At 33.5% G+C, this 15,513-nt stretch overlaps 1 protein-coding gene across 7 annotated transcripts in view; it reads right to left on the reverse strand.

The window, feature by feature from the left end:
• Nucleotides 1-235: 235 nt before the first annotated feature.
• exp (expansion) overlaps nt 236-15,513 on the reverse strand; it is a 119,806-nt gene continuing 104,528 nt past the window's right edge. For 5 of the 7 annotated variants that reach the window (XM_070108001.1, XM_070108000.1, XM_070107999.1 and 2 more), the window contains exons 6-11: nt 13,369-13,536; nt 11,234-11,432; nt 9,649-9,992; nt 6,801-6,885; nt 6,308-6,712; nt 240-2,207 (exon numbers count right to left, since the gene is read on the reverse strand). In XM_070108001.1, the coding sequence (XP_069964102.1) occupies nt 2,098-2,207; nt 6,308-6,712; nt 6,801-6,885; nt 9,649-9,992; nt 11,234-11,432; nt 13,369-13,536 (1,311 nt within the window). In that variant the 3' untranslated portion in view covers nt 240-2,097. Of the gene's footprint in view, nt 2,208-6,307; nt 6,713-6,800; nt 6,886-9,648; nt 9,993-11,233; nt 11,433-13,368; nt 13,537-15,513 lie in introns of all 7 variants that reach the window. The other 2 variants (XM_070108002.1, XM_070107996.1) reach the window with 1 other exon arrangement.

The following is a 15,513-nucleotide window of genomic DNA, read 5'->3' on the forward strand; positions in this document are numbered from 1 at the left end:
TGTTCGAAAGTATAATGCTCAAAAATAAAATAAAATTAAGAGGTTAAAAAAGTCGTAACAGATATAAAATATAAAATAAAAGTTAAATAAAATACTTTATTTCAAATATTCTAAAAACATTTAATTTTTAATTTAAATATTCAAAAATTTCAGATATTTTAGAATTTCTTCAGAAACTCAGAAAATTATAATAAAATTAAGAAATTAAAAAACGATATTGCAGCTAAAATTTAATTATTTCTCTTATAAAAAATTATAATTTGTATAAAGTATTCAATTCTCGCAATTTTAGAATTTCTCTAAAAAATCTAAAACAAATAACTGAAACTATTTTAAAAGAAATTAAATAAAAAAATGTTATATTCGGCATAAAATTCTCTAAAAGTAACTGAAAGAAATCCATACAAAAAAAATTTGCTTTATTAACGGCACTTAATTTTTTGTACAGCGTTATGCAACATTCCACTTTTCTACATTGTTTAAAAACTTTCTCAAAGTAAAATTGAATATAAATAAACAAACTATAGCGCATTAAGATGGATCAAATATGCATAGTTCTCGAACGGATTAAGTAAGCAACTTAATTCTAGCAATTTGTTAAATTAGCGTAAGTCGACTTGAGTTAATAAGTCCCTCTGCACCACTTATCCGATATACGACACTGTGTTTTTATCATAAAGAACACCTTAGAGTTGGCAGTTGTAATTTATGTCGAAACAAAAATTAGAGATTTGTAAAGATTTTTGAAAGGAACCATAATGCTAAATTAATTTATGTTTTTTTGACGCATTGCTATAGATACTTTGTTATTGAAATAGTAAACTAAGCTCTAACCGATTCTGATATACCGAATTTATTTATTTACGAGGGTGATTTTATGCGGCAGCGAATTTCTATATTATATAAAATCACTTAATCGCACATGTGTTATATACATATGTAATGTTTCCCTGCTACCAAAATTTAGAAATAAAATAAATTCTTCAATCAATTATTTTACGTTCATCAAAAAAAAAAAATAAGAAATCATAAAAGTACTATTTAATGTAATTAAGTGCTTCAGTTTCACAGGGCGTATACGTAACATTTATGTTTAGAGGAAATTTTTTTGTCGGTATTGAGCGGTTTTGGCTGTATCTTTGCACTAAAATTCATCGACTTTCTATACATATCTATGGTATATCGGTTTCTGTGAACTTTTTACGCCAAAATTTTGACTCTAAATAGCGTATTTTTATTTTGATAGCTACATATGCACATATAAGTATATATTTCTGAGTGAATTTTTAAAACTGAAATTAAAGTAGAATTATAAGCAGAAAAGTAATGAACCGTTACTCTTAATTAACTGTACTTATATAACTGACTTAAGAAGATTTTGCTTTAAGTACATTTAAATAGATATTTTATAAGAAAATTAAATGCTTTTTACAAAATTAAGTAATTGAAGACATTTTTGAGTAAAAGGTTCGCAGTACAAAAGATTAGCTTGGTTAAATATTTGAAAATTTTCGAAAAAAATATTTCCATTTTCAGCTTGTTTTATATTTTTGCATATCTTGAAAATAATAATAATAAGATAATTATTTTTCTATAAAATAGAAGAAGAGCAAGCAAGCGCTTTAAGAACGTAAATATGTTTTAGAAATCTTGTTATTGCTATTTCTTTATATGCTTACCATATTTACGTCTGTATATGTATACGTGATCATAGTAAATACTAATTATTTTGCTGCTAAATTTTTACATTTTTAGCTCAATATTAACGTTATGCATGTTTTACAATAATCTACAATAACATTGTTTCGATATGTATGGGTTTTGTATATATACTCTTATACATTGCCACTCAGTTTCAAACATAAGCTTACAATTAGTTAATAAATGTTGCATACAAGTTATGCATATATTATTTCTTATATTCTCTGTGTTGCATAATAAACGTGAGCATAAACATATAAACACACATGGAATGCTATATATATGAAGTACTTATGTCAGTATGTAGAGCAAAGTCATATATATACATATGTATATGGCTATGTGTACGATATTTATTTTTTATTGTTGTGCTTCAGATTCCTCCCTATTTGCTTATCAATCCCATTCGCCAATGTACATAGTGCGCGGTGTGGGCACATAGCCACGTGTTGGCAACGGCAAGCGTCCATAGATGTGATTGTATGGTGATTCAACCAAGTCGGCATCTGCAAAGGAAAATTTTGTTAGTAAAACTCAACTGAATGTAGCTCTAAAAAATAATAAAAAATATATATTTGTATAAAAACAACAGCAGTAATTGGGAATGTGTAGGTGAAAGCATAAATGCTTTATTGTTTTACTTGTGTGGGGCTTTTTCTTTTATAAAGGAAGGGATAACTACAAGTGTCTAAGTCCCAGTCCCGGTCCAGGTTCGCCAAATTATTGTTTATGCATTTATAAAGTTATTCTTTAGTAAATATAAATAAAGTTTGTAAACATATTGTAATTTCTAAAAAAAATCACTTTAATCAAACTAAATATATCAATATATTTAAAAAAATTGTGCTCAGAGCATCATTTTTTTTTATAATTTTTCATTATATTTACAATATTTTATACATACACATATTTCTGAACTTTCTATTCTGTCCATTATTATTAAAGACGGTTTGATCTATCTTTATTGCCCTAATTGAGGCAATTAGCAAAATTTTCTGTTACGCAGAAGGTAGACAATTTGTGAATTGACTTTTAATTGAGTCAATTAGCACTTTTTCGTATATGCAAATCCTAAAATTTACTGTTAATTGCGTCACCTTTTAATTCTTCTCATAAGTTGAATTAGTATTTTCTTTCCATATGAAGAAGGACTATTTGTTTGACTTATTATTGAGGTTGGCAGTTTTATCTAAATATAGAAGGAGAATAGATTTTTAATTGAGTGAATGTTCTTCCAGACAATTTGTTTATTGACTCTTAATCTAGTTAATTAGTATTTTCATTATTGGAGTCAATTACAATAGTAAATTTTTTTCTATAAGTTGAAGGTGCAAAATTTGTTTATTGAATCTTGATTGAGTCAATTAATAGTTTCATCGTATAAACTGAAGGTTGACGGTTTGTTTATTGACTTTTAATAAAGTCAATAATTAAATTATGACTATAAGCTGAAGGTAGAAATTTTGTTCATTGAATCTTAATTGAAGGTGAAAGATTTTTATTAATTTACTCTTAATTGAGTCAATTTGTAATTTCTTATTATATGTATTTTCAAATAGTTATATTTTGGAGTCAAATTTTTATAAGCAAAACAATTTCTTTTTATCTCATAATGTTTTTCTGAACTGCTGCCAACTGTAAATGAATCTGCAACTATAAATATATAAAAAAGATTCAAACACTACCAAAACCAAAAAACAATACCAAAACCTAAATAAATAGTACGAGAACAGTAGACGGATGGAGTCAAACCTATTTTATAATTGGTATTTTCTTGCTTAAACTCAATTTTCGTTCATTTCGTTCAGTTTTCAGCGATACTGGGTGGTTCGGTTGTTGTTACTGTTGTGGTTGTTCGATTGAGGGCAGTCAGGTCTCGGTGCAATGGACTTGTCAAGACGTTCAACTAGCAGCAGTTTTTGCGGTCCCGCACAAGCACTTTATATAATATAAGTTAATATTATTTTTGTAGCATTTAATGCTGCTCAGTAGTCGAGTATTTGAATTCGTTTTAGACTCAAACTGCGCGGTTTGCGCGGCTTTAGATAGCCATAAATGGATTCCATATCGCTGGCGTCCACGCGACTATCCGATCGACTGAGACGGTTTTGCTGTCCGTGTTTTTGGGATTGTTGTTGTTGTAGCGTTTCAAAATTAGGCCTTTTAAACATTTGCTGTTCCCTGCCTGTATTGACATTAGTTGTTGTTACATTAGTGTTCTTAACGCCATTGTTGTTGTTGCATTTGCTATTGTTAAACATGAAATTCCTATTCTCCTTGCTGTTATTGTTGTTGTTATCTAGTTTATTAATTTGAGCCAGCGCCACATCGTTTGGTACTTTCGCCACTTGCTCATAGTTATTCAAGTATTGTTGTTGCTTTTGTTTTTGTTTGAGTTCAGCCTGGAGCTTCAGCTTCTGCTGTTGCTGCTGACGCTTTTGATTGTGCGCTTTCATTTCGAACGCTGCTGTGGTATCGGCAACAATGCTGCCGCCCAGCTGTTTAATGGCTGAGGACATTGTTGGCGTTGTTGCATTTGATTTTGCTGCTGTTGTTGGCATTTTTGTATTTTCTGACGCTAATTCATTGTCTACAACAAGTTGATCACTACTGCCATTGCTGTTTTTCCTACCGCGCCAGCATGGCGGCGGCAACATTGGCTTCTCTGGCGACGCCGCGTCATCTACTCTGTGCTTATGTGGCATTTGCATACCCAGTTTGTCGCGCTGAGAGTGTAGCAACTTCGGTTGTTGCAATTCGTCTATGTCTTTTCCATGACCTCTCCTGTTCTCATGCTCAATGCGTCCGCGTCTCATATTATGCGCGTTTAGTTGCGCATGAGCTTCCCTGCTGCGTAGGCGATCGTAGAGCATGGTGGTAGATGGCGCTTTCACGATGCGCTTGCGCCCACCGTACATATAAAGTGAACCCTCCTCATTCGGTTGCTCGAAGAAACTTTCGATTGAGAGAGATTTGTGCCGCAACAACGCGGGAGAATGCACAAAACCCGATCTGTTATCGGCGCTGACGCGTTCTCCATCAACCTGCATTTCATCGACGTCTGTTCGCTCAAAGGGTGATTGTGGCGGTGATGGTGAACCCAATTGCCGTTGTCTGTTTGTGTAGCGGTCAAACTGTGTAGTATCCCAGTCTGTCTCGTCGGCGGTGTACAAGCAGTCACCGTAGCGTCGCGTTTGCATAGCGTATTCGTTATATGTTTTCTTTTTGCCAGCAATATGGTCATGCGATTCTTTTCTGTCTTGCGCTTTCTGTTTGCGTTCATTATAATATGGCGCGGCGTCTTTGCGTCGGTAGTCGCAATTATTTACATAATGCGGCGAATCTACGTTCTCGTGTGTGTTAAAATTTTCTGCGTTGCGCGCGCCTCCAATGCCATAACAGCTTTCCACTACATCCGCTTCCCCGAAACCCTCGTCGTAGGTGCAGGTATCACTGGGCGCTAAATAACGATTGCGCCGAGGATTTAAAAATGACACATCGCTTTCGCTACACCATTTCACCAAATTTACACCGCTTTGTCCAAGCGCTTTGTTACGCGCTACAGCAAGAGCTTCGCGTTTTTCATCATTAGCGCCATCAAGGTCAGCGCTGTTGTTCAGACGCGACGCACGCATTTGTGCTGCAAGCAACGGTGGTAGTGGTGGTGGTGGCGGCGGCCGCGGTATTTCCGCCAAACTGCCGCTTAACCGCTGGTGCAAACGCAATTGCTGCTGACTGAGGCTGCGCGGTGGCCGCGCCGGCTGCTCTACGCCGAACAATGGCGCGAGTGTATAGCAGCTCACGCAATTGCAATTGCTGCCAACTGAATTACTTGCATCTCGTCGCGTACGACTCGTACGGAAACGGTGCGGCGAAAGCGTTTGCTGCAATTCGCGTGTAAGGCGCCGAAAGCGCGAGCGACTTGAGCGCGCGTTGGAAGTCAGTGCAGTTGGCTGCGCATCTGCATAGAGTTGGTCGGGGTCGGGGTAGTCTGTATCAGTGTGCAGTGGCGCATAACAGTCTCGCATATTCGGCGGTAATTGGCGACGCGCACAATTGCGGTTGTGATGACGATGGTTGTGGTGATGTTTGTTGTTGCGCTCTAGCGACTCTTCCTGCTCGTGATGGTGGTGGTGATGGCGCTGTCGCGTTTGTTCTAAATTCTGAAAGTGATGTTGGCGCTGTCTCTCCTGCTGTTGTTGCTGTACGCTAAAGTATATGTTATTGTTATGGTTTTTGTTTTTGTTATTGTTGCTGTTGCTGTTGTTAAGTACGTGTTCGTGTTCATGTCCGTCCACGCCATGTGCTGTGTCCGCTGGCAGGCGCATGGCCGCCGCGGCAGACAACATCTGTGGCAGTGCATTGTGCAGTTGTTGTTGTTGTAGTTGTTGTGCTTGTGCCTGTACTTGTGATTGTGATAGTGCTTGTGCTTGTAAGGTTATTTGTTGTGCCTGTGCTTGATTCATTTGATTCTTGTTTTTGTTTTTGTTCTTGTTCTTTTTATTGTTCTTGTTGTTGTTGTTCTGATGGTCCATGAGAAAATTCGCAGTCACGGCATTGAACTGCTGCTGCTGCTGACAACCAATACTACTACTATCATAAATACCTATGCCGCTTTCGAAGCTGCGCGCCTGCCACACTGGATGCTGCGGCACGTGATGCTGTTGATGGTGCGCAGCCGCTGCTGGGTGATGATGATGCACGGCGTGTGCCGCAGCGGCGGCCATCAACTGTTGCTGCTGAATGTGGTGTGGATGCATGTGCGGTGGCGGCTGTGGTGCTGCCACATGCATCGCATGCAAATTGGGCGCGGTCATCGACATGTGGATCATGGAGTTCTTCTTCTGGCTGAGTGTGTTCATGCTGCTGCCGTTGCTGTTGCCATTCGTGTTGCCAGTGTTGCCATTAACCAGAGTGCCGTTGGTGGCATGCTCCTTGTGTTCCTTGCTAGATTTTGAGGTCTTCACGAAGTTTGGTACTCGTGCGCGTAAACCGCAATAGTAAGGATCATCTGGAATGAAATTCGAGAGCGAGTTGCAATTGCAGACTTGAGTATTGTTCAGGGATATCATATTTACAGTCTTTTGCGTACAACATACCATATTTCTTGTTGTCTTTGCCTTTGTCAGATTTGCCACGTGACAATTTGATTCTAGTATCCACCTCGATGTCATCGTAATCAGGCTAAAAAAGTAAGAATTATAAAAATTAAAATATGGAATATGGAATTTAGATATTAATTACATCAACGGAAATATAATTATATGATAGTAGTAAATATTGGGGAGCTAAACAATCAATTTCGATTAAATCAGTGCGGTTTTAAGTTTACACCAACAAGCGTAGTGGATTTTTAGTTACTTAAATAAATATAAGCTCCTATAACTAATTATAGCGAAACTTGTGTAGCATAAACAATTTTTTTGCAGAATCGCCACATTAATATTTTTATACCCTGAATAGGGTATATTAAGTTTGCCACGATGGAGACCCTAAAAAATATATATCTGGAAGCCGAAGAAATGCTGAGTAAGAGTCGATAAAAAATGGAACTGTTCTGGAAAGTTATGGAATTATATATGGAATATATATGTACGACTGTTTTTTGGATAGAGAAATTTGCACTTCAAGTTTATTTTTATCTCAAACGTGCGCTAGGTGGCGCTGTAAGCCAATTTTTTTTGCTAGCTTTCATGATTTCTCAGCAAAAAAGTAGGATAATCGCCTCATGGCAGCTTATTTCACAATTAGAGTGTATCAACAGGTGAAGCACAAATGCGTTAACAATTTATTAGTTTCATAACATAATTACTTTATCAGCATAACATGCTATTAACAACAAAAATAGCAACAATGCTGCAGCATTTACATAAACTCTTCTATATATTTATATACCGATTTGCACATATATGCTCTAAATATTTGCATTACCTTGCGATATCAATATTGTATGTGTGTAAGTACTTGTCAGTGTGCGCCTGCGCAATAAATGCAACATTCTTCGCATATTAATTACACGCGATATCGAGCGATAAATGCAGTTATTTTGACACACTATCAACCAATAACACTTACATATGTATGTGTGTGTATGAATTGTAATTACATATGCACATAAATTTAATTATATGTGTGTGTGCGAGAGTATGTACTCAAAGAACGGGTTTTGTATTTCGAAATTATTCCACTGATTATTGTATGTAACTGGCGTTGTAATGAAAATGGTGGCAATTGTTTTTGTTGCTCTTATTGTGTTTTTAAGGTTTATAGCTTAGCGCTGCCCTTCTTCGGCTGAAACGCTTTAGTGATTTGTTGAAATGCAAAAAATGTGTATTTGTAGTAATAATATCTAAAATCAGATGCCTTCAAGCTCTACATTGGATCGCATTGTTGCATGTTAGAAGGTACAGTCAAAGTCTGAAAAGGTGTTATATATCAAAGAGAATTTTTTTTGTAGATATCTGATAATATTTTTATTGGGAATTTTTGCCAGTGCTGTAAATGTAAAATTAAAAAGCTTCAGACACTTCATTAACCTCATCAACTTTGTTCATACCGCAGGAGCTCTATCCTAGTCAGCAGAAATCTAATTCGCTTCATTAGTTGTATTCGATTCACCAGACCTTATAGAGTGTCGAATCGAACAAACAACTGGTATAAATACAAAATATAGTAGTTACACCACTGTCTTGAGCTATTTAATTGGATCACTTATTTGTTGCTTTCACTTTTGTGTTTTTGAACAAGAGCGCAGCTGTCGAACATATTGAACAGAGAAGTAGCGAGTCTATAGTTATAATTTTTAAAGGAAATTACTTGCAGATAATGTTACAGATTGCCTATAACATATATTTTTGAACTTATTTAGTCGACTTTGTATAAGAGAGCAAACAGCAATTAATTGAGAGTTAAAGTGAGCGATCTCTCTGGAGAAACGAAAATAGTCTGAATTAGAAATCTGTCTCCTAAATAATAGCTAACTAAAGCCCGTCGGCGGCTGTTGAAACTGCCATCTATCTATGTTTCCAGTTATACTGAAGAAATTAGGATATCGATTCAATCCTGTTGATGCTGCATATAACCATTATATGATAACTGTGTGCACGATAAAGCTCTACCTTCACAATTTCTCCGACAGTAGAATACACGTAGTTGGAACGGACTTGCCTTTTCTATTGGTCAAGGAGTATTATTTTCTCAACGTTTCTCAAAATTTTTTTAAAGAAATTATTTGGTACTACAATAATCAAATTTTCTATCCTCAAATATCTGGCTTCGTAATATTGATTAATCACGATTTTCTAGAAGAAAAAATTTGATACCACTCTTTAGTGGATTTTGTTAAAATTACAAAAATATTTATATATAATTAGTAAACAGGTTGGGTCCTTGAAATTTGTTATAAAAGCCTTCCCATTGGAAATTGTGCTGTTATAGAAAGGTATTCTTAGATATATTTATCAGATTCTGAAGCTTACTAAGTTCTTCTTATTAAAAGGTACCTACGTATGTAAAATAGTCTTGAAACTCGCTACCCAAAATTGAGAATGTGGTATGACTATAGGAAAATAAACCAGGGTCTATTTTATATACCTTATCCCTACTAGGATTGATTTTTATAGCCCATTTTTTAATTTCACTTTTAACTAGAAATAAAAATCAATAAAATTAATTTTCAGCTAAAAAGGTAGGCAATGACTATTAATTTTATAAAAAGGGTCTTTAAACTTCTGCCTTTTAGATTTGGTTGTTATCTTTTAGGCATTGGAAACTAAGTACTTGTATGAAAAAATGCAATTGTAATTATGAATCTATAATTTATTGGTTTTTGTATTAAAACAAACATTTTCTTGTTTTTGTTTTTGTTGAATTTTTAAAAAACAAAATGTTTAGCCCATTTCCAATTAAAAAATAATTATTATAACATTCATTTTCTGAGACACTCACCTTCGGTATGATATCGTGTGCGTAAATATTATCGCGTGGCGGCAATTTCGGCGGCTTTTCACTGCGTTTATGAGCCAATTGTTGTGTCTGCAATAGCAGCTGTTCACGTGTGGCGGCCACATGTCCGGCGACAGCGGTGCCACCGTTCATACCAGCGCCGTTCATAGTATGCATACCCATACCAGCGGCGGTCTGCTGTTGCTGTTGTGAATGATGGCTGCTGCCAGCACCAAAACCAGAGCTGCCCGAACTGCCGCCGCTGCCATTGCCGGCCACGCTGTACGGATCCTCGTCGGGTATGGGGATTCTAGGGCGATTCTTAATGTCCACAATGGGGCGTTGCACTGTCGGAGGAGAGAAAGAGAGAGAGAGTTAAAATTAGCATAAGCTGTCGTATGAAAAATAAAAATTAAGAAATGTGTAATGTTAGAATGCATAAATCAATTATTGCTGTCAATTGTTTGCATAGGCATAATTTAACTATTTTTTTTGTTTGTTTTTGCATGGAGAAAAATATGCAAATTTTGGCTTTGTGACTAGCAGTGTATTGTCTATGCTAAAATGCGTTGACATGCGTTCTATGCGTAGATATTGCAGCGATACACACACACAAACATCTATATATAGATGCATATATATATATATATATATATGTATATAGAAGTATATATATTTTTGATTTATGCGCCAAACGCTTTGAGACAATAGCACCGCGGTGCGTACGGCTGCTGTGCATGCGCACTTTTATTGCCGCCCTTTATCGCGGCACGAACCGAACACAGAGCAAAACGCTGACACTTTGACATTTAAAAAGCGAAATGAAAATGTTGCCGGTTGGCATTTGAAATTTACCGCAAAATTTACCTATGCATTCCTGCATATGCTCATATATATTCACAGATGTGTGTGTGTGTGTATGTGTGCGCAAAAGCGAAAGGCCACCAACAACAGTGGCTGCAGCTGCAACAACAACAAGCGCCACTAAGCTCATGTGAGCGCTGGTTGGTGTCAACCTTGAACTGCTTGTCGAGCGAATGGGGAGTGCGGCGCCAGCGAAGTTCAAAATAGAAGAATGAAAACTAAAAAAATCACATACAAAGTTGCATAAAGTTGTTTGTTTGTATGTATTTACATTCATATGTGTTTGTATGTATCTCTCAGTTATTACTGCATCTGTGCAGTTTCGTTGTGGCAGCGCAAAAATGAGATCTTCGTGCGGATGCCTGAGATCCATGCCTGCACTTTCAACCTCAGCTTAATGCAATTACAACAACCACGTAGAACAAGTATTAAAATAAAGTCGCTCTAATGCTAAAGCGCAAGCGCCCAACCTAATAAATTACTAATGCAGCAGCAACAAATGAATTCGCTTGGCTTAATCCACTGCGCCAATGGTTGGCCATCATAGCCAAGCTGGCAAAATGCATGTGTGTATGTTGATATATGCACGTTAAAGTGTGAATGTGTAGCCGATTATTAGTTATATTAGCATATATTAATAAAAGAATTCCCATTTATTTTTAGTATTATTATTTGTAATTTAATTTTTTTGTCTTTGCTCTCCTCCTCGTCTCTGAGCACTTACCTGGTGGCAATTTGCTCTTTAGCATATCCATTGCGACCACGTTGACAATGAGCACCCAAACGGGACAATCCAATATATCGTTTTCCGATTTGACAAAAGCCACAACGGACAGGCATTGTGTCTCGAGGCGTCGTCGATCGGGATAAGCACGACGAAGTTCACGATTTACATTCGATTGGAATTTTTTCATATCGAATAACTGCAAGAGTGGAAAATTGTAGAATGAATTATTACAAATTTGTATATAAATAAAACAAAAGGCAAATAAAATAATCAAAGAATAAAAATAAATAAATGAAAAATAAAAACTAATTATAATTAAACTTAATAGTTAATAAAATCCTAAACCAAAACTGCAAGTGCAACTCTCACAAGTACGTTTTTCCAAAATTTCCCTAAAAACAATTAAAATATATATAAAATAAATAAAAAACAATTAAATTTGTTTAATAAATTACTCGTTAAAAATGTTACCAGAATTGATACCCAATCAAATATTATGTTTTTATTGTAATAAACAAATAGCGTAAAAATTGTAATTTTCAATTGGTTTTCATTAAAATTATGCATTTTCATAATTTCTATGTAATTTTTATACTTTTTGTTAAAAATATTTCTTTAAAATTTCCTTATATTTTTAGTACAACTACCTTTTCCTTTTAAAAATTCTGAGTAAAAAACTTTCTTCTTATTTTTTGTTGCATAAATTATTTTATATAAATATTTTTTCGTATAGTCTTAAATTTGTGGTATAAATACAAAACGCATCTAATTAATGACAACTAGAGTTTTTTGTAACAATTTATTTGATAAAAGTTCTTCTTTTGTAAAAATATGTGTTTCATTAAAATTTTTATTCTTATAATTTTTTTTCAAAAGTTTGGTTCATTAAAATAAAATTTTTAAAGTGATGTTTATTAATAGGAACTAATTTGTGTATATATATTTTATAATTATTTCGTAGAAAAATTTTAGAAAAATTACCTTCTCACTTTGCTACAACTACTTATTTTATTAATAGAAAATAACTTATTTCTTATGATAGTTTTATTAAAAGTAGTTTTTATTTTTTCAATAAATCTTAATATTGTGATAAAAATTCTTCCAATAAAAACTAAATTTTTTTCCTAAAACAACTATTTGGTAAAAATTTGTCTTTAATAAAAAATTTTAATAAATATATTATTTTTTTTTATAAATGTGTTTCTTTCATAAAAAATGTTCATTAAAATTTTATTTTTTGATAAAAATTTTTCTTTTGTAAAATATGTTCAATAAATTTTATTTTTTTAATAAAACTGTTGTTTCTTTAAACATTTTTCGATATTTTAAAAAATCTTCTTTCGTAAAAAATGTTCATTAAATTTGGTTTTGTAAAAATGTAGGTTATCAAAAAATTTGTTAGAAATCGTTCAGACTCAATTTTGTAAACGTATATTCTTTAATTGTAAAAAATAAATTCTTACAAGAGGATATTCAAAGAAAATCGGTTTTAATTAAGTAAAGTGTTGCCACCTGTCAAAATAAATTCCAGAGAGCTTATATTTGAAACTGTTTTTAGGGAGGTTTTCAACATGAGATTTCAAATAAATTATATAAAACAAATGATTTCTTAAAATATGTGCACTATATTAAACATGACTAATAAAAAAGGAGCTATGTTTCACTTAGGCACTCTGGGAATACATTTAGGTACTTTATAATAAGAAACGTAACAAGTTGTTTAGTGTTCCATTATATTTTCTATTAAAAAAAATCACTAAAATTAAAAACAAAATTTTTTAAAACATTTTTTTTAATTTTACCTCCAAATTTGTGGCATAAAAATTTTGATTTGAATTTATTTGAAAATTTTTTGAATTTTTCTATGAAAATTTTTTTATATATATTTAAATCTTATATAAATTTGCACTTGGACTACTTTTGTCTAGTCGGCAAAGCGCCTTGTGACCAAAACAAATTTGCTAGGCATTTAATTTCTGTTCCCATCAGCTCGGTGGGATATCTGAAAGTCTGAGCTCCCCTTATTAAAAGAAAATAAATTTTTATTTACTTTAATATATATTATCAGCTTTACTTGAGTCAGTTGTTTTATTGCAGCAATAATTATCTTAGCATAACACGAAAATACTCACTTTGACTATTTTTTCACTTTCCAATGCTTGGTTTGGCAATTTGAGTATGTCGGCACCAATGGATGTCTCTTCGTTGGGAGCGCTCGCTGTGCTCTTGACGTAAACATTACTTTTGGCATAGCGGCGAACGAGAATATTGCCAGCGTCGTCCATTTTGATTTTGACGCCCTGTGAATTTCAAGAAGGAAAATTTGTAAAAAGAATGAAACCAAAATGTATTTATGTACATTAATTTTTTTTTCCAATTTTCGAAAATTGAGAATGAAAATTGAAATTTACTTATAAGAAAAGAATCGAAAATGTTTCTGATCAATCAAATTTAGATTAGTCAAACAACTTAAAACTATTTTGTTTCTATAAACCTAAGGACCAATGTATAGTTTTTGATCTCTCCAACTTAAATTAACGAGCAAATACTTATCGCAACACCCTCTCCAATTCTTGAGCCCTAAATTGTAAGAAGTCACAATTAATAAATCGTAAATGAGCGCGAACGCACGCAAAGCCTAAACAGAATTGGCGCAACCGCAGGCCATGTCCACAACAATAGTGCGTTAATTCTAATATCCTATTGCTGGCCATTCATTTTTTCAGCGCTCTCCCAAATACATACCAAGATTATGTAAACAAATAGCGTTTTGTAACGAAATTACCGAAAATCATTTAGCCCATGGCCAGTCTACAAAAATATCTCTGTTCTTTGCTATTTTTTATCGACAGACATTGTTCGCGTTTATTATCTGGTTAAGTATGGCCTGCGCATTATGTGGACACAAATGGTTGAATAAATATCAAAGTCAGCGCAGAGATTTGCCTTAATGGACATAACTTGTTCGCTAGTGTGCATATTTGCGACCAAATGTAATCGATTAATCTCACTCGAGATGTTTTTTGTTTTGATTTTGTAAATTTATTTATATTTATTTTCTATTTATTCTCTTACATGTACAAGCATAAGTACGACTTTCGTGAGTCACGCGCACTTTTTTCAAGCAAATTCAAAAAAAATATTTTTATTTTCTCAATTTATTTTCTAACTACCCATTGATTAATGTTCTTTTGTGGTAGCACAATTGTGCTCATTAATTTCTGCCAACTACTTTGACCTAAAGACATTTTTTATGCTACAATTGCTGATTGGATGTCATTTTTGTTTTTATTACGTTAGAGTGAAATCATAATGCGCGAATTAAGGGGCGTGTTGTGATATGAGTCTTTTGAGCACTTCGATACATTAACTACTATACATCCAGCAGATGGTTTCCTGAGTTTATTAGAGGCATATTAGTAAAATTGTTCGACTAAAATGTTATTATGTTGCCACCTGTTTGTAAACTTTGAATAAAAAACTAAAATATATGAATTGAACTAAATAGGTTTAAGAAATCTGGCAGTTGAAAGTAATTTTGCAGTGTTGCCAAATTTTTTACAATTTCAATTCAGTGAAATTGTTGAGATAAACGAATCACTAAAATTTAGTAATCAAAGAAAAGAGGTTTAAGTATTCTTGCTAATGGAAATATATATGTGAGAAAGGTTGCCACTTGTTTGTAAACTTTGAATAGAAAAATATATAAAATAAACAAACACTAAAATATAATTATTATACTTAAGAGGTTTAAGAAAGCTTGCAGTTGAAAATATTTTTGAGCAGTGTTGCCAGCTTTTACAAATTTTAATTCAATGAAATAGTTAAGAAAAGCGAGTTATTGCAAAATGGCTTACTGACTTACTGATCGGAAAATATACGCGAGAAAGGTTGTCATCTCTTTCATTTTAGTAAAACTTATATGAAGTTACTACAACAAAAGTATCAAACCAAAGAGTTTTAAGAATATTTTTAGCTAAGGAAATATTTGTTTAAACATTTTTATTACAAAAAGTTAATCCACTTTATAATTCCTTAAGCAAGATTGCCATTTTTTCAAATTTTTTTAAGAAATTAATTACAAAAATTTAATTTTAAAATATGGTCAACAATCAAATTCTTATTGTAGTAAAGGGTTCCCACCCGTTTGAGTTTTTTTAAACAAATTTATTACCTAAATTCGATGTCGGTTATTTTTATATTATTATAAGTAGTATATTTTTCATTAACATTTTAAATTCTTCGGTTTTTTTGTTTGCAATGTTTTTGGTTGCAAA

Source organism: Bactrocera oleae, chromosome 4 (assembly GCF_042242935.1).
Source record: "Bactrocera oleae isolate idBacOlea1 chromosome 4, idBacOlea1, whole genome shotgun sequence".
In the NCBI taxonomy this organism is placed as follows: Eukaryota; Metazoa; Arthropoda; class Insecta; order Diptera; family Tephritidae; genus Bactrocera; species Bactrocera oleae.